This window comes from Canis lupus, chromosome 19 (assembly GCF_048164855.1).
Source record: "Canis lupus baileyi chromosome 19, mCanLup2.hap1, whole genome shotgun sequence".
In the NCBI taxonomy this organism is placed as follows: Eukaryota; Metazoa; Chordata; class Mammalia; order Carnivora; family Canidae; genus Canis; species Canis lupus.
In genome coordinates, this window is record NC_132856.1 from 49,590,339 (window position 1) to 49,610,044 (window position 19,706).

Genomic DNA, 19,706 nt, shown 5'->3' on the forward strand with positions numbered 1-19,706 from the left:
GCAAGATTGACTTCTTTCACACTGTTGACATGGTGAATTTCTTGAAATACACACACAATGAAGTCTTGTTTATCCTCTCTCAAGGGCTCAGAGATTAACAGTTCCAATTTTCCATGGGATAGGAGGATATAATTTAACAGATATTTTAATTAACCTAGAAAAAATAATATTTTAGAAATGAAATACAAGACTACAGAAAGAGAATGTTACATTTTCCTTTGGTGGACCTGGGTGGCTCAGTCAGTTGAGCACCTGACTCTTGGCTTTGGCTAGGGTCTTAATCTCAGAGTCATGTGATCAAATCACATTTAAGAAGATCTCAATCACAATGTTTCCTTGCCAGATGGATATTTCAGATTAAAACAAAAAGCCACATCAGATTACATTTTGCAACACCCTGGTCTTCTTTTACTCTATACTTCCTAATCCCCAAAATACAGAAGGTAAGAGCAATGGAATGTGTGACAGAAAAAAATGATCTGTTTCAAGGTATGGAGATTTATATATATATATATATATATATATATATATATATATATATATATATATATATATATACCCACCCTAATTCCTCTGCTTCTGGATTTGTGAAATATTGCTTTACACATAGAGAAATAAAGGAGGTCGGTGGTAAGTTAACACAAGGTGGGACATATCACCTGTTTTCAATCACCAATGATGTAAAGGAGAAAAACACAAAATTCTCCTCGTTATGCCTTATCCTTTCCATTTGCAATATGAGGTAGTTGTTTCCGGGTCCATAATGCGTAGTGTGATTTCTGATGTTTGAGTTAGGCAGCTTCACATGCTTATCTTTACATAATAAGCTTACAAAACTTGTGCCTCGTGGAAATATTCAGAACTAAACACAAGAGCAAATATTGTGCTTTTCTTGAACAAGGCTTCAGGAAGCCACAGAGGACATGACAGGATCGGGGCGGGGGTGGGGGGGAGACACTAATATCTTTAAACACCAGACACACATATTTGAGGAGACAGGAGAGGACACAACCACATTAAGGAATGGATTTCTTTTCCTTGGCCTTTTGTGCACAGAATGTATATGAAAGAGTTGATCAGATGATTCACACTTTAGATACCTTCCTTGGCTATGTGTGTGTATTTTTCTCACAGAGAGTATATTCCTATAATGTGTATATCATCTCAGGAGGAGGGAGTGATACTTACTCAAATACGATCTATCATGAGACAGATTTTGGTGGTTCTACAATAAGCAAACCAAACCTATGCACAGTAGTTATGGTAGACAGAATAATGATTCCCCCAAAGATGCCTACGTTCTAATCTCTGGATCCTGTGAATATGTAACATTACATGGAAAAAATGGACTTTGTAAAAAAAATTAAGTCTCTTAGATGGGGTCTGAGAATGTAAAGACTACAGTCTTCATAAGAGAAAGAGGGAGGCAGGAGAGGAGGAAATACAGGAAAGAAGATACAATGACAGAAATAGGAGAATGATGCCGGGTGCTATGGTTGAATGTTTGTCTTTGCCTCAGGTCATGATCCTGGGGTTCTGGGATCAAGTCCAGCATCAGGCTCCCTGCAGAGAGCCTGCTTCTCCCTCTATGTATATCCTTTCAGGTCTGGTCCGGTCTTTCAGTTCAGACCTGTTTCAGTCAGTATATCTACACAATGCTCTTGGATCATAAAGAAATACTTGGGTTTTAATAAGTAGATGTGAAGGTCATTAATAAAACCACAAGGCTGATGGGAAGCCTGGGTGGCTCAGCAGTTTAGCGCCTGCCTTTAGCCCAGGGCGGGATCCTGGAGGCACTGGATTGAGTCCCACATTGGGCTCCCTGCATGGAGTCTGCTTCTCCCTCTGCCTGTGTCTCTGCCTCTCTCTCTCTCTCTCTCTCTGTCTCTCATGAATAAATAAATAAAATCTTTAAAAAAAAAAACCACGAGGCTGAGAAGTAACTTGAAATTTGCAAGAAAAGGGGGCATCATTACCGAATCAGTAGTTTATTCTCCTGTCTTATTACCCTCCTGGTCAGGCAATTCATTCCATTATTTATTCCTTCACTTGTTGGCTCTCTAGACCATTAATGAGCACTGGGAAAATTAGAAAGAGATTGATGAGCAAGACAGTTCCTGCCCCTTTTGCAGCTGCACTTTGTTGATTTAATTTAAACAATCATGCAGCAGTTATGTATCGAGCATTTCTATGTGCCTGGCACCATGTGAAATGCTGGGGATACATTAGAGGGAAAAACCAACATGGCACCTGTTGGGCCTGAAATCTACAGGGAAGACAGACACAAATCAAATAGTAAAAACCAATACTAAAATGACTCTGACAAATGCTCTGCAGGAAAGGCACAGGGGCCATCAGAATGAAAAATAAGAGAACCTGACTTAACCAAAGCAGGAAGAGAAGGCTTCTTGGAGGAATGGACACTTGAACTGAGATGTGAAGGCTGACATACTTTTGAATCAAGGAAAACAAGAGTGTTTCAAGGACAAGGAATATGTGCAAACCCGTTGTACCAAAGAGGGATAGTGAATTTAAAAAACTGAAAGAGGGAAAATTGCTTAGCAGGGAAATCGAGCAGAATCGCAGGAGGGGCAGTGGAGCCTCCATTCTCCCAGAGTCACTAATAGAGGAAGTGCACCAGGGGGAGAGCGCACCGCACACCGCGGGCCAATCTCGGTAAAGGGCTGGAGCCCGCACCCAGCGGGGCCTCGGGTAGAAGCCAGTCGGTCAGGCGGGAGCTCCAGACGGGGGGGTCTGTACCCTGCTGCCATCGGGAGCCACGGCCCAGGAGTGCAATTCCAGCAACACAGGTCCCGGATCCCAGGTGCCCAGTGGACAAAGCGACTATCCTGCGCTCCCCCGGCACAGGTGGAGGTGGGGAGGGCACAGGACAGCAAGGACCCTCTGCCGCCTGGCGCCCCCAAACTGTGCAGATCAGCACCCCCGCCCCGGGAGCATCTAGGCCAGTGCGGACTGGGAGACTGCAGTAGTTACTGTGGGGGGAGCTGACCCCGCCAGAGCTGGAGACCTGGCTGCCACCAGTGTTGTTATTCCTCCTTGTGTCACCTGTGCCTGAGAGGGGCGGGCCTCCAAGGAACAGAGGCCTCACAGGGTAAACAGCTCCCACTGAGCCCGGCACCCGGTGCGGGCGGAGCAGCTCCCCCAGGTGCACACACCTGAGAATCAGCACAGCAGGCCCCTCCCCCAGAAGACCCGCTAGAAGGACAGGGGAAGAGCAAATTCTTGACCAAGCAGCCCTGGAAAGCTTCCGGGGAAGTCGAGGGATTTACAGTACAAAGAACTAGAGGGTACTCCTATTTTTTTTTTCATTTTTCCAGTACAACTCATTTTTATATCAGACTATAAATTTCCAATATTTTTTTCTTTTCCCACCTTAACTACAATATTTTACCACCTTTTCATTTTTAAGTTTCTTCCTTTTTTGACTTTCATACTTCTACAATTACAGGTTTTAGATATATTTTCACTTCTAGATTCCCTTCAACATATTCAACTTATTTTTGGGAGATATTTGTTGTTGTTGTTGTTGTTGTTGTTGTTGTTGTTGTTGTTATTTTGTGTTTTTGGTTTTCTCTGCCTCATTTTGTTCTACAATGGCAGAAGTTAATACCTTCTAAAACATGACCAGGATGCACCCAGAATCAAATGGTATACCATACTGGTTCATTCTGTGAGATTCCTCATTCCCATTCTGCCCCCCCCTTTTATCTTATTTATGTTTTGGTGGTCAATGTTGGGGCTTTCTACAAGTGTTTCTGGTTTATATAAATTTGGGACTGGGCATCTTCTAACATACAGAACTTAATATACTCAGAACCAAGAGGATCACCCTCTAGGACCCCTCAGGGAGACTACATTCTCCCTCCACTACAACTTTGTCACTACCACCATCTCCCAGTCCCCCCTTTTTTCCCTCTCATTATTTTTTTCTTATTTTTTCTCTTTACATTTGTTTTTTTCTCTTCTTTTTTCTCTTTTCTTTTTTTTTTCTTCTTCTTTGGGATTCTTGGCCTTTTTTTTACTACTTTGTTTTATTTTTTAGGTGTATTAATTGGCAACTTTAATATTAATGAAGTACTTAAGATATTTTATATGACATTTATTAAATATTTAGCAATTTTTAGTTCTGTAGCATTTAAGATCTATTACTACAAAAATATAATTACATATAACAAATGAAGAAGGATTTTTATAAAAACTAACTTCATAATTCGCTTTAAGAATTTGTGGAATTCTACATATTGTTTACCTCATCTATGCATATAACTTTTCCTTATTTCTGGGAAATCATTTCTTTTTTTTCAGTTCCACAAGCAGCTTTATTTATATATATATATATATAAATTTATTTTTATTAGTGTTCAATTTGCCAGCTTATAGAATAACACCCAGTGCTCATCCTGTCAAGTGCCCACCTCGGTGCCCATCACCCAGTCACCCCCAACTCCCTCCCACCTCCCCTTCCACCACCCCTTGTTCATTTCCCAGAGTTAAGAGTCTTTCATGTTCTGTCTGGGAAATCATTTCTCATAACATGGATCACTTCTCATAACAAATGCTTTATTTACTTACTTTTTGATTTAAAAATATTTCATTACTAAAAAATGTTAGCCATGATCTGAGATTTCAGTGAATTGTAATCACTGGTCACAGATCACTGTAACAAATAAAATAATAATTGAAAAATTAAAATATTGTAAGAATTACAAAAATGTGGCAGAGAGACATGAAGTGAGTAAATGCTATTAGAAAAATGGCAGCAATGGATTTTTTTGACATAGGGTTGCCACAAACCTTCAGTCTGAAAAAAACACAGTATCTGAGAAATGCAATAATGTGGCATGAAATAAAACAAGGTATGGTTGTACCTAAGAATAGAATTACTGGGTCATGTATCTCTTTGCTTAACATTTTGAAGAACTACCAAACTGTTTTCAAAAGATACTGTACCATTTTATGCTCCAATCAACAAGGTATGAGAATTTTCATTTCTCCATATTCTCACTACTGCTATGTTTATTTTTAATCAGTAACATTAGAGACATATCTTTACTGTCTATCTAAAGGTATTCTTGGCATTGTCATTGTATGAGTTAATAAAATAAATCTCTGGTTTTGTACCAGGAGATGAATATCTTTGGTGAGGTTATCAACCCTTGGTCTACCTTTTCCATGTGCTATGATCAAAACAAGATGGCTCACTTCAAAATAATGCTTTATAAACTAAATGATGAACTTTTGTGTATGAAGTGAAAGGGAAAGAAAACAGAGTGGATTGTAAAAGTTGATCTGCACAATTAATTTTTTAGCACCAAATGCTTAAAAAACAGTAAAAAAGAATTTGTGGAATTCTGATGATTAATTTTTTATTGGAGTTCAATTTGCCAACATATAGCATATCACCCAGTGCTCATCCTGTCAAGTGCCCCCCTCATTGCCCATCACCCAGTCACCCCAACCGCCCACCCACCTCTCTTTCCACCACCCCTCTTGTTTCAGATCGTATAAATCTTTCACCTTTTACTACTTTGTTTTAAAATTTGTTTTTCTTTAGTGGTCCTTTTGTTTTATTTCAGTCTGATATTTGTTTTCAATTTCTGGTCTCTGACCTTGTCAGAATCATCTGGGGTGAAATTTATTAGATTGTGTTTGATATTCTGGACTCATCCCGCTCATACAAGCACTCTGTACTGAGCAAAATGACTAGAAGGAAGAACTCACCACAAAAGAAAGAATCAGAAACAGTCCTCTCTGCCACAGAGATACAGAATTTGGATTACAATTCAATGTCAGAAAGCCAATTCAGAAGTACAATTATCAAGCTACTGGTGGCTCTGGAAAAAAGCATAAAGGATTCAAGAGACTTCATGACTGCAGAATTTAGATCTAATCAGGCTGAAATTAAAAATCCATTAAATGAGATGCAATCCAAACTGGAGGTCCTAACGATGAGGGTTAATGAGATGGAAGAAAGAGTGAGTGACATAGAAGGCAAGTTGATGGCAAGGAAGGAAGCTGAGGGAAAAAAAAGAAAAACAATTAAAAGACCATGAGGAAAGGTTAAGGGAAATAAATGATAGTCTCAGAAGGAAAAATCTACATTTAATTGGGGTTCCCGAGGGCGCTGAGAGGTACAGAGGGCCAGAAAGCATATTTGAACAAATCATAGACGAGAACCTCCCTAAATTGAGGAAGATAACAGGCATTCAGACCCAGGAGATAGAGAGGTTTCCCCAAAAAAATCAGTAGAAACCATTCAGCACCTCAACATTTAATAGTGAAACTTGCAAATTCCAAAGAGAAAGAGAAAATCCTTAAAGCAGCAAGAGACAAGAAATCCCTAATTTAAATGGGGAGAAATATTAGATTAACAGCAGACCTCTCCTCAGAGACCTGGCAGGCCAGAAAGGGCTGGCAGGTTATATTCAGGGTCCCAAATGAGAAGAACATGCAGCCAAGAATACTGTACTCAGCAAGGCTCTCATTCACAATAGAAGGAGAGATAAAGAGCTTCCAAGAGGCAGAAGCTGAAAGAATATGTGACCACCAAACCAGCTCTGCATGAAATATTAAGGAGGACCTTGTAAAGAAAGAGGAAGCCCAAAGAAATAATCCACAAAAACAGGGACTGAATAGGTATTACGATGACACTAAATTCATCTTTCAATAGTAACTCTGAACATGAATAGGCTTAATGATCTCATCAAAAGGTGCAGGGTTTCGAACTGAATAAAAAAGCAAGACCCATCTATTTGCTGTCTGCAAGAGACTCATTTGAGACCTAAGGACAACTACAGCCGGAAAATGAAAGGTTATAGAACCATTTATCATTCAAATGGTCCTCAAAAGAAAGCTGGGGTAGCAGTCCTCATATCAGATAAATTAAAGTTTGTCCAAAGACTGTAGTAAGAGATGAAGAGGGACTATATCATACTCAAAGGGTCTATCCAACAAGAATACCTAATAATCATGAATATTTATGCCCCTAATGTGGGAGCTGCCAAGTATATCAATCAATTAATAACCAAAGTTAAGACATACTCAGGGATCCCTGGGTGGCGCAGCGGTTTGGCGCTTGCCTTTGGCCCGGGGCACGATCCTGGAGACCCAGGATCGAATCCCACGTCGGGCTCCCGGTGCATGGAGCCTGCTTCTCCCTCTGCCTGTGTCTCTGCCTCTCTCTCTCTCTCTCTGATGACTATCATAAATAAATAAATATTAAAAAAAAAAGACATACTTAGATAATAACACACTAATAGTAGGAGACTTCAACACGGCCCTTTCTGCAAATGACAGATATTCTAAGCACAACATCAGCAAAGAAACAAGAGCTTTGTTTTTTTTAAGATTTTATTTATTTATTAATGAGACACACACACACATACAGAGAGAGAGAGAGAGAGAGGCAGAGACACAGGCAGAGGGAGAAGCAGGCCCCACACAGGCAGCCTGACATGGGACTCGATCCAGGGTCTCCAGGATCACACCCTGAGCTGAAGGTTGTGCTAAACTGCTGAGCCACCCAGACTGCCCAAAACAAGAGCTTTAAATGATACACTGGACCAGATGAATTTCACAGATATTTACAGAACTTTGCATCCAAACGCAACTGAATACACATTCTTCTCAAGCACACATGGAACTTTCTCCAGAATAGACCACATAATGGGTCACAAATCAGGTCTCAACTGATACCAAAAGCTTGGGATTGTCGGGATACCTGGGTGGCGCAGCGGTTTGGCGCCTGCCTTTGGCCCAGGGCGCGATCCTGGAGACCCAGGATCAAATCCCACGTCGGGCTCCAGGTGCATGGAGCCTGCTTCTCCCTCTGCCTGTGTCTCTGCCTCTCTCTCTGTGTGTGTGACTATCATAAATAAATTTTAAAAATTAAAAAAAAAAGATTGGGATTGTCCCCTGCATATTTTTAGAACATAATGCTTTGAAACTAGAACTCAATCACAGAAAGAAATTTGGAAAAAACTCAAACACGTGGAGGTTAAAGAGCATCCTGCTTTGGTGAATGGGTAATTAAAAGGAAATAAGAGAAGAATTGAAAAGATTCATGGAAACTATAAAGGGCTAGTTTCCAAATCTATAAAGAACTTATTAAACTCAACAGCAAAGAAACAAACAATCCAGTAATGAAATGGGCAAAAGACATGAACAGAAATCTCAGAGGAAGACATAAACATGGCCAACATGCACATGAGAAAATGCTCTGCATCACTTGCCATCAGGGAAATACAAATCAAAACCACAATGAGATACCACCTCACACCAGTGGGAATGGGGAAAATTAACAAGGCAGGAAACCACAAATGTTGGAGAGGATGTGGAGAAAAGGAAACCCTCTTACACTGTTGGTGGGAATGTGTACTGGTGCAGCCACTCTGGAAAACTGTGTGGAGGTTCCTCAAAGAGTTAAAAATAGACCTGCCCTACAACCCAGCAATTGCACTGTTGGGGATTTACTCCAAAGATACAGATACAATGAAACGCCGGGACACCTGCACCCCGATGTTTCTAGCAGCAATGTCCACAATAGCCAAACTGTGGAAGGAGCCTCGGTGTCCATCAAAAGATGAATGGAAAAAAAAAGAAAGATGAATGGATAAAGAAGATGTGGTTTACGTATACAATGGAATATTACTCAGCCATTAGAAACGACAGATACCCACCATTTGCTTCGACGTGGATGGAACTGGAGGGTATTATGCTGAGTGAAATAAGTCAATCGGAGAAGGACAAACATTATATGGTCTCATTCATTTGGGGAATATAAAAAATAGTGAAAGGGAATAAAGGGGAAAGGAGAAAAATAAATGGAAAATATCAGAAAGGGGGACAGAACATGAAAGACTCCTAACTCTGGGAAATGAACTAGGGGTGGTGGAAGGGGAGGTGGGCGGGGGGTGGGGGTGACTGGGTGGCGGGCACTGAGGTGGGCACTTGATGGTATGAGCACTGGGTGTTATTCTGTATGTTGACAAATTGAACACCAATAAAAATAAATTTATTTTTTAAAAAAAGATTCATGGAAACTAATGAAAATGCAACCACTCAAAATCTTTGGGATACAGCAAAAGGAGTCCTAAGAGGGAAATACCTCGCAATACAAGCATCCCTCACAAGACTGGAAAAAACTCAAATACACAAGCTAACCTCACACCTAAAGGAACTGAAAGAAAGAACAGCAAATAGAACTTACACCAAACAGAAGAAGAGTTAATAAAACTGAGTTAAAGGTGTCTTCAAGATATAGGAAATAAGAAGCTATAAATACTCATCTAGATCTCAGAGATCAAATGGAGAAATATATATTGCTGCCATTTGTATCTAGGTGGTAACTGAACCTAAAAAATAGATGCTATTGTCTAGGTGGAAATAACCTAGTGAGAACTGAAGTCATTCTGGAACTGATCCATTGGATGGAGCCATAAACGGAACAAAGAGGTAAAAGGTAGGGAGAATGGAAGAAAGACATAGAAATAAATGTATGTGAGTAGAATCTAGAGGAGATAATGATGGAGTGTTTCATCAGAAAAGATGAGGGCAGGGGATCCCTGGGTGGCTCAGCGGTTTAGCGCCTGCCTTTGGCCCAGGGCGCGATCCTGGAGTCCTGGGATGGAGTCCCGCATCGGGCTCCCTGGGTGGAGCCTGCTTCTCCCTCTGCCTGTGTCTCTGGCTCTCTCTCTCTCTCTCTCCCTCTCTCTCTCTCTGTGTGTGTGTGTGATGGATAAATAAATAAAATATTTTTTAAAAAAAGAAAAGATGAATATTGTCCCAAGTTTCTGAGAAAACTTTTTAGGAACATGGAGATCATTGTAGATCTAAGAGATATTTGTTTGGGTGGCATGATAGAGTAAAGAAACCATATTTGCAAGAGGTGCAGGAGGAAGTGAGTATAAGGCAAGGAAATGGAGACAGAGAAAGAAGTCAACTCTTGGCTGATAGCTAAAAAGGGAACAGGTAGTACATGATTTTAAGATGGGACAGAACCAAATATGTTTGCAGAACTGTGAAAGAATACTTTAAGGCTGTGACATAAGGAGAGCAAGAGAGAGGGAGAATGTGTGAACAATAACTTAAAGATAATTACCTTTAAGCCATGAAGAATGGAATTAAAGAGTAGGTGGAAGCACTCGACGTAGAGGTGGAGAGAAATTGCACCAATGATAAGGGACTGTGGACAGGATGCATGCTGATGTTTGGTTGGTATGGCCAACGACATAGACTTCACCGGGTGTCATCAGATGACTCTGAATTCTCTATGAAATAGGTGGTAAGACATTTACTGAGGAAGGGGGAGGAGACAGAAGATTCAGCGGCAGAACCAGTGCCAGTGGAGGCTGGGAGAAATACAGGAAGACTTCCTGGCAGGAGAGTAGGTTCCTTTAGATGGGAAGGGAGACTCATGGGAGTCTTTTACAGACAATAGAAGAGTTTAGAAACAATAGGTAAATACTCAGTTAAATCTAAACTAGTAAGTGTTGGTTCCTAATATCCATAGCCATGAATTATCCTATGGTATTATTGTTTATCTTCCTGCCTTCCTGGTGGCTACAGGGTACTGAAAATATCAAGCTCTCTGACAAGATTCCAAAATGCCAGATAACACTTATTTCTGTTTAATTTATAAATATGTACATCAACTTCCCCCATGCTTGCATTTATGTGACTTGCTGCTCAGTGAGATATAGGTGGAGGTAGAGAAAAAGGATAGGGTAACATGGCTTTAAGTAGAATGTGCGTCACTGCTTCAGATCACTGAGTCTTGTTTACCGAGTGGGCATGTCTGGCATACAGCAGGTGCTTCATTAGAGTGTTGATGTGTAAGTGTTAACATGAACATAGCTCTCTAAGAACAAAATATATTCTAAAACAACTCCTTATTTTTTAATTTTAATCTTTTTAAATTTATTAAGACTAGCTTGTGGTCCAACATATAATCAATCCTTTTTTATCTTTTTTTAATTTTTTATTGGAGTTCAATTTGCTAACATATAGCATAACACCCAGTGCTCATCCCGCCAAGTGCCTCCCTCAGTGCCCATCACCCAGGCACCCCAACCCCCTGCCCACTTCCCCTTCCACTACCTCTTGTTCATTTCCCAGAGTTAGGTGTCTCTCATGTTTTGTCACCCTCACTGATATTTTCACTCATTTTCTCTCCTTTCCCTTTATTCCCCTTCATTAATTTTTATATTCCCCAAATGAATGACACCATATAATGTTTGTCCTTCTCCGATTGACTTATTTCACTCAGCATGATACCCTCCAGTTCCATCCACGTCGAAGCAAATAGTGGGTATTTGTCTAAAACAACCCTTTAAAAATATGTCATTGTTAACAGTTTATGAGTGACTATATGTTGGCTAATTGAATTCAAATTAAAAAGCAATAAATAAAAATGTTTAAAAATAGTTAATGAGTCAAAAACAAAGTAAGTGAGAGCACTCTAAGGCATATTTTGCTGCACACTAACATTGCTAAATGGAGTGAGCATATGGTACTCAAGCAGATCACTTAATGAAGTGTTCTGGGAGCAATGCCTGATCTTACTTACCATCATGGGTTTGTTGACATCAGACATGGCCCTGCTGGAAAGTGTGTATTTCTCTGACTCAGCTCTTGTTTTCCTGATTCCTTTGAACCATTTTCCATATTCCTCCCGCACCTGCAGAGGCAAAGTATGCTCTGGATCAGTTCACTGAGATGAGTGAGGATAGGAAGCATCCCAGGTGGGAGCTGGGCAGTAGTACCTGCTGACTGAGGAGGCAGTACACCAGGAAGATGAAGACACCCTGCAGGCTGTTGATGATGGTGAACAGGTAAGCCATGACGTGGGCAGCTGGACCCACTTGCAGGATGCCCAGGCACCACGTGCAGCCCAGTATGAAGAGCTGAGCTATGGCTTTAAATGTCAGCATCCTGGGTAGGAAGAGAAAGAAGGCTCACGATTCACCCAGGGCAACACAATGAAAGCCATTTCTCACCTCTTTAGTCCATCAATGCTTCGTCTTCCCCTGCTGGTGATGAGTTCTCAGACTGACTGGTGATCAGCTTGAAATTTATTATCAATGATTTCCTATAAAACATGCCACTTTAATATTACTCAGCTATTAGAAATGACAAATACCCACCATTTGCTTCAACGTGGATGGAACTGGAGGGTATTATGCTGAGTGAAGTAAGTCAGTCGGAGAAGGACAAACATTATATGTTCTCATTCATTTGGGGAATATAAATAATAGTGAAAGGGAATATAAGGGAAGGGAGAAGAAATGTGTGGGAAATATCAGAAAGGGAGACAGAACGTAAAGACTGCTAACTCTGGGAAACGAACTAGGGGCGGTAGAAGGGGAGGAGGGCGGGGGGTGGGAGTGAATGGGTGACGGGCACTGGGTGTTATTCTGTATGTTAGTAAATTGAACACCAATAAAAAAAAATGAAAGTAAAAAATAAATAAATAAATAAAGCAGCAGAGGGATCCCTGGGTGGCGCAGCGGTTTGGCACCTGCCTTTGGCCCAGGGCGCGATCCTGGAGACCCGGGATCGAATCCCACATCGGGCTCCCGGTGCATGGAGCCTGCTTCTCCCTCTGCCTATGTCTCTGCCTCTCTCTCTCTCTCTCTCTGTAACGATCATAAATAAAAAAAAATTAAAAAAAAAAAAAAAAAACATGCCACTTTGACAAGGATGGCATTTTGATTTGGATTGGGAGGATAGGGACACTTCCTAAAGTAATTTTCAAAAGTTTTATCATGCTATATAGAGATCCTGAATTTCATCCAACACTATGGAGAAGGCATCATGCATCAGGTTCTGTGCTGGGACCTGGGCATTAAAAATAACAAAGGCAATATTTCTATTTTCATTTGGAAAGGATAATGATAGGAAAACGAAAGAACAACATTAAATTTGCACAAACGTTGCTGGAGCAAAGGACTGCCCAAGCCTCCCAGAAGATTTGACATGGAATAGGATTTTCTCCAGAGAGAGGAATGGAAGAGGGGTCAGTAGGAGCCTGAATCGAGGGTGGGGTGTGGAAGTGTAAGCTAGGATGTGGGATTAGTCACAGGCTTTTCTAAGTGCTTCATAGAAAAATAAATGGTCTCTGCACATTAGTCATAGGACTGATGGCAAAAGTCCAAAGAATGTTTATTAACAAATGCCAATTCTCCCTGTTTCTGAGGGAGTCACAAACTGGGGTTAGAAATAGAACAGAGGCAACTTGGTGGCTCAGTCAGTTACATGTCTGACTCTTGATTTCAGCTAGATCATGATCTCAGGGTCTTGGGATGGATCCCCAAGTCAGGCTTCCCACTGAATGTGGAGCCTGCAAAAGATTCTCCCCCTCCCTTTCCCTCTTCTATCCCCTCCACCACTCTCTCTCTCTCTCTCCCTCTCTCTCTCTCTCTCTCTGAAAAATAGAAAAAGCATAGCACATTTGCCCAGGTTGTCAGCATCACACCAGTGAATCTGAGCTATCTTCCATAGAAGAATAGCTTCATCTCTCTACTCAGGTCCCCTCAGAAGACCCCGAGAAGAAGCATCAGGGACTGCTGAGGTACACAGCTTTGCCCTTAGGATCGCACGTGTCTGTTGGGTTGTCACTCTTTTCTTCATCTTACCTTGTGTTCTGGAGGGTGGATACATCACTGTTGAGGGAAGACAGTTTGCTTTTCAAAATCCAGAGGGTCATCAGAAAGAAACCTAAATTGACCTTCAGAAAACCACAGAAGGTTTACTGAATAAAATTTCGATCTGTTCTCTGCATCCTAGCCTGTCCAACATCAGTTCCATATTCAAGTCATTTTCATATTAACTATCAATGGTAGAGTTTGTAGTTTTAAGAATAGTCTTAGAAAACTAAACAAATCCAGTGACATGCCTGCTTCTGTCACCCTCCCTTAAAATTCTGCTCCTCTAATGACCCCCAGCTGAGCATTAAGGATGCTCTGATGTCATCACTCACAGAGAAGATGGTGCAGACTGGCCCAAGGAAGCTCCATATAAATCTCTCTTCTGGGTTGAGCCAGCAGCTGAGCAAGAGAGCACAAAAATGCATTGGTCCTTAGGAATGTAGAACTATCATGTAAATTCACTCACCAACATTCATTCATTCATCAACAAATACTGAGTGACTCTTTTGTGACAGGCTCTGTGGTTAGCTCTGAAGATACATGATAAAGAAAGTAAATACGGTCTTAAAACCCACAAATCTCAAATGTAGCAGAGACACACAATTTGACATACTGCAACAATAAAACAAAAATGTGAGGCTGTAATGTCCACAATAGCCAAACTGTGGAAGGAGCCTCGGTGTCCATCGAAAGATGAATGGATAAAGAAGATGTGGTTTATGTATACAATGGAATATTACTCAGCTATTAGAAATGACAAATACCCACCATTTGCTTCAACGTGGATGGAACTGGAGGGTATTATGCTGAGTGAAGTAAGTCAGTCGGAGAAGGACAAACATTATATGTTCTCATTCATTTGGGGAATATAAATAATAGTGAAAGGGAATATAAGGGAATGGAGAAGAAATGTGTGGGAAATATCAGAAAGGGAGACAGAACGTAAAGACTGCTAACTCTGGGAAACGAACTAGGGGTGGTAGAAGGGGAGGAGGGCGGGGGGTGGGAGTGAATGAGTGACGGGCACTGGGTGTTATTCTGTATGTTAGTAAATTGAACACCAATAAAAAATAAATTAAAAAAAAAAACAATAAAACAAAAATGTGAGGCTGTAATGTCCACAATAGCCAAACTGTGGAAGGAGCCTCGGTGTCCATCGAAAGATGAATGGATAAAGAAGATGTGGTCATGTATACAATGGAATATTACTCAGCCATTAGAAACGACAAATACCCACCATTTGCTTCGACGTGGATGGAACTGGAGGGTATTTTGCTGAGTGAAATAAGTCAATCAGAGAAGGACAAACATTATATGGTCTCATTCATTTGGGGAATATAAAAAATAGTGAAAGGGAATATAAGGGAAGGGAGAAGAAATGGGTAGGAAATATCAGAAAGGGAGACAGAACATAAAGACTCCTAACTCTGGGAAACGAACTAGGGGTGGTGGAAGGGGAGGAGGGCAGGGGGTGGGGGTGAATGGGTGACGGGCACTGAGGGTGGCACTTGACAGAATGAGCACTGGGTGTTATTCTGTATGTTGGCAAATTGAGCACCAATAAAAAATAAATTTATTATTAAAAAATTTTAAAAAATTAAAAATTAAAATAAATAAATAAAATGTGAGGCTGTGAGAACGTATCATTGGATGTCATGATTAGATGGAAGTCTAAAGGATTAGGATGGCTAAGGATGATTCAATAAGGAAATTATATTTTTGGTTGAGATAAGAAGAGTGAATGCTGTCACTGAGATAAACAGTGTTGAAGCCAAGGAGAAGCCCACACACCTGTTAACAGATTTAGAGAGTCCCGTGAATCTAACATGGTTTTAATGGCCTTTTTTGTACTGTTCAATATAATTTTTTTCCATCAGCAAAAGCCCCACCTTGAACCCCACCTCTGCAAAACCCATCCACTTAGTTTTGTATTTTTTTCATGGCATTATTCAGATATATCTTACATACCATAAGTTCACCCACCTAAAGTATCCAGTTCAGTCGGCTTTAGAATATCCACAGTGTTGCGTGCCTGCACCAAAATCTAACTTAAGGTTAGATTAGTACCTTAAGATAATTTCAGCTCTTCAAAGAGAAACTTCATTCACTCTAGCAGTCATGTGTTCCCCACCTCCACACACTCCACTCCTCCCCTCCCCCCAGGGCACCATTACTCTGCTTTCTCACTCAACAGATTTGCCTGTTCTGAACATTTTACATAAGTGGTATCATGCAATATGTGGTCTTTTGTGACTGGATCCTTTCATTTAGCATCATGCTTTCAATGTTATCTGAATTGCAGCACATTTTTATGGATAAGTTATACTCCTGACTTTTCTTCATAGCTAAATAATATTCTGCTGGATGGATATCCAGCTGCATCTTGGTTATCTATTCTTCACTTCATGGACATTCCAGTTATTTCCAATTTTGAAGAGTATGCTATTAGTATTTAGGTACAAGTTTTTTTTGTATATTTTTAAAATTTTTTATTGGAGTTCAATTTGCCAACATATAGTATAACACCCAGTGCTCATCCCATCAAGTGCCCCCCTCAGTGCTCAGGTACAAGTTTTTGCGTGAACATACGATTCCATTTGTTTTGGGTAGATATCCTAGCATGTGGTAGCTATACTTTGAACCTTGTGACAAACTGTCCAACCAAGTTCCAAAGTGGCTGCACCATTTTACATTCCAACCATCAATGTATAAGTGTTCCAAATTTTCCACATTGTTACAAGCACTTTTTACTGCCTGTCTTTTTTAACCATTTTAACTAATGGGTATGAAGTAACATCTTACTTGTGGTTTTTGACTTGATTTTCCTGATGACTATGGTTGTTGAGCATCTTCTCATGTGATTATTAGTCATTTACATATCATCTTTGGAGGAATGGGTATTAACATATTTTGTCCATTTTTTTCATTTTTTATTTATTTAACTAATCTCTACACCCCACATGGGGCTCAAACTCATGACCCCGATATCAAGAGTCATGTGCTCCAACTGAGCCAGCCAAGTACTCCCATTTTTAAACTGAATTATTTATCTTTTGTGGTTGAGTTGTTCAATTTAGTTTTAACAACAGCACAAAACAGACGTTCTCTTATGATCACAGATTGGTAATTAATGTATAAAAATCTTAAGTCTATTGTTGAAGGTCAATTCACAAGGTATTACTGACACACAGTGACAGAATCTACTTTTGATCCAACATTCCGGTAAAGTAGAGAGAGAGCAAGTCACTTCAGAACAATGGAGAGTGTGAAAGGCCGTTTCAGGACAACTAAAGTATAGGCTAAGAAAAATGTAAGCAAGAGGCACCTGGATGGCTCCATCAGTTAAGTATCTGCCTTAAGCCCAGGTCATGATCCCACGGTCATGAGATCAGTCCCCACATTGGGCCCACTGATTCCCTTGCTTGTGCTCTCTCTCTATCTCTGTCAGATGGATGAATAAATCTTTTTGAAAATATAAGAAAAAGAAAATGTCTCTAAGGAAGCACTGATTAGAAACTTTGTAGATGAAGTCTTTATATCAATTGTTATGAATATATTAAAAACACTAAATGTCTAAAACACTAAAGGAAGAGGCACCGTGTGGCTCAGTTAAGTATCCAACTCTAGATTTTGGCTCAGGTCATGATCTTGGGGTCATGGGATGGAGCCCCATGTTGGAATCCACACTAAGTATGATGCCTGCTTGGGAATCTTTGTTTCTCTCCCTCTGCCCACCGCCACTCATGCTTGCACACTCCCTATCTATCTGTGATTATTCTAAAAACACTAACTTGTATGCCTCTAAAGAGTCTATTTTATGGTGAGTGAAATACATTTGAATAAGAGTAAAAACACAAAACTGAGCGTTAAAGGTGAAGGTAAGAGAGTACAAGTTCTACAGCTTGACTCTCTAGATTTGAATCCCACCTCTGCCACTTACTAGCCATGCACCTGGGGCATTTAATTAAACTATCTGTGGCTCATTTTATTCATCTGTAAAATGGGGCAAAGGACTGTACCTACTTCATAGTATTAGTGTAAGGATTAAGATAGTTACCACATACAGAAATGGTTGGAAAAATGCATGGCATAAAGGAAGTACCTCATAAATCTTAACTATAATATAATCTATTATATGATTATTTAAATCAACTCTACTTTTGAAATAAAAACACTGTAATATCCTGAAAGATTTGGACAAAGAGTAGATTCAGTTTTTTTAACTGATGTCCTAAGCACTTCTTTCGGCTTCAGTTTTGCTATTCAAATGACAGAGCTTTAAAGACATTCTCCTTAACTCTTATAATTTTCCACTAAAAAGATGTCCTAAGAATTCTTACTTCCTATGCCTTCTCTGCATTATTCTCTGGCATAATAAAAAGTGCTACTTTGATTCCAGTGGTGGTCAAGATCAGGTAGAGAATCTGCATTTACCGGGTGCGTGTTCCATAGAGGTGAGACCTGGATGCAGCAGAAATGGCCACAATTAAAGTCGGGACTCCGTATCCCACAGGGTACATGAGCTTCTTCATAAGCATGCTCACACTGGAGTAGTTGACCACCATCAGGTTGCGTGCAGTGAGGAAGAGGTGTAGACCCTCCAGCAGCATCCAGGTGAAGGAGGCCAGGTAGAGATAGTGTAAGGCACCAGCGATGATGGAGCACAGCACCTGGGGGAGGAGAAAAGTGCCACCAGGAGGGATTTTTCAGAGAGGAGGTGGGCCCAGGACCTGTGCCATACCTTGCCATTGAAGTGAGTGCTCCTATATATGGTCGAGTTCTCAGCAGAAGGTTTGTCTTCTAGTTCATTAGTCAATGTGGAATAGGCTACTTACCCCCTCTAACCTCCCCAGAACCCAAGGTCATTTTATTAATGTAGTATGGTACTATGAACTGAGCAATCCTTGGGGCGGGACAGGGTCTCCTCTGTGAACATGACAATACCTTGATCTCGGTCCGGTCAATGGCCATGAGGAAGAGCAGGTGGGCCAAGAAGAGGCAGATCGAGAGCTGCAGGTGGAGGGAGGTGCTGGTGTTCTGGATGGCTTTGCACAGCAGGAAGGTGAGGGCTGCTAGGAGGAGGCACAGCAGAGAGAGGCCCAGCCCCACATAGGTGATCACAGGCAGCACAAGATCCTCTTCCTGGGACCCAGCCAAGAGAAGCAATGAAGACATTATATTTATATTTTCCTTATATGGGGGAATGACTCTTCTATCATTTTTAATTTTATTTATTGACACAGCAACGTCAAGAATGGAGGAACCAGGTAAAATTGTTATGCTATTGAGAGTAGTTCCTTTGGGTTCAGAATGCTAGAACTCTATGGGATTCTGATATGATTAATTCAGAGCCTACAAGAATTGAGGGATAGGAGGGTCCTCACTCAAGACAAAGCCTCAGAACTCACAACAGTTTATTTTACTTTACAGATCGCCTAAGTAAGTCTTTGGTTATGGTAATCCAGAGGAAGTAACCAGCTCACCTAACCAGGGGAGCAGGCAAACATAGTTCCTAACCCACCTACACTCACTGGCATTCCTGGCCCCCTTGGACCTCTGCCACCACAAAATCATCCTTCTGCAGCCCTTGAGAGCCCCTGTCTACAGATTTCCAGCCCTAAAGACTCTTGTGATAAGCAAAACTCTAATTTGGCAATGAATGATAGAATGTGTACATACACTTTCTTCCAGATTTTCAGTTAATGCCAGATTGGGTCCTGTGGTGAAAGGATTTTGCAGATGGAATTTGGGTCCTATGTCAGTTGACTTTAGGGAGGCATTTTATCCTGGGAAGGATGGCCAAATCAGTGAGCCCTCAAAAGCTCTGAGCTCTCCTGAAGAAAAAGACTCAAAGTATGAGAGCATTTGAGGTGAGGGAGCTTCTCCTCCTGGCTACAGGTTACAAATGCTAATACGCTGAAACAGAATACAGAACCCAAAAATGGATTCTCAACTCTATGGCCAACTGATTTTGACAAAACAGGAAATAATATCCAATGGAAAAAAATATTCTCTTCAACAAAATGTGTTGGAAAAAAA

General features: G+C 40.8%; 1 protein-coding gene across 4 annotated transcripts in view; it reads right to left on the minus strand.

The window, feature by feature from the left end:
* Positions 1-19,706, minus strand: part of LOC140610659 (adhesion G protein-coupled receptor E2) — a 39,223-nt gene continuing 19,517 nt past the window's right edge. Inside the window, exons 13-19 of one of the 4 annotated variants that reach the window (XM_072786955.1) lie at positions 18,612-18,809; positions 18,102-18,337; positions 14,000-14,066; positions 13,656-13,747; positions 11,784-11,952; positions 11,588-11,698; positions 1-154 (exon numbers count right to left, since the gene is read on the minus strand). In XM_072786955.1, coding sequence (XP_072643056.1) covers positions 146-154; positions 11,588-11,698; positions 11,784-11,952; positions 13,656-13,747; positions 14,000-14,066; positions 18,102-18,337; positions 18,612-18,809 — 882 coding nt within the window. In that variant the 3' untranslated portion in view covers positions 1-145. Of the gene's footprint in view, positions 155-10,079; positions 10,290-11,587; positions 11,699-11,783; positions 11,953-13,655; positions 13,748-13,999; positions 14,067-15,650; positions 18,338-18,611; positions 18,810-19,706 lie in introns of those variants that run through there. The other 3 variants (XM_072786956.1, XM_072786954.1, XR_012012235.1) reach the window with 3 other exon arrangements.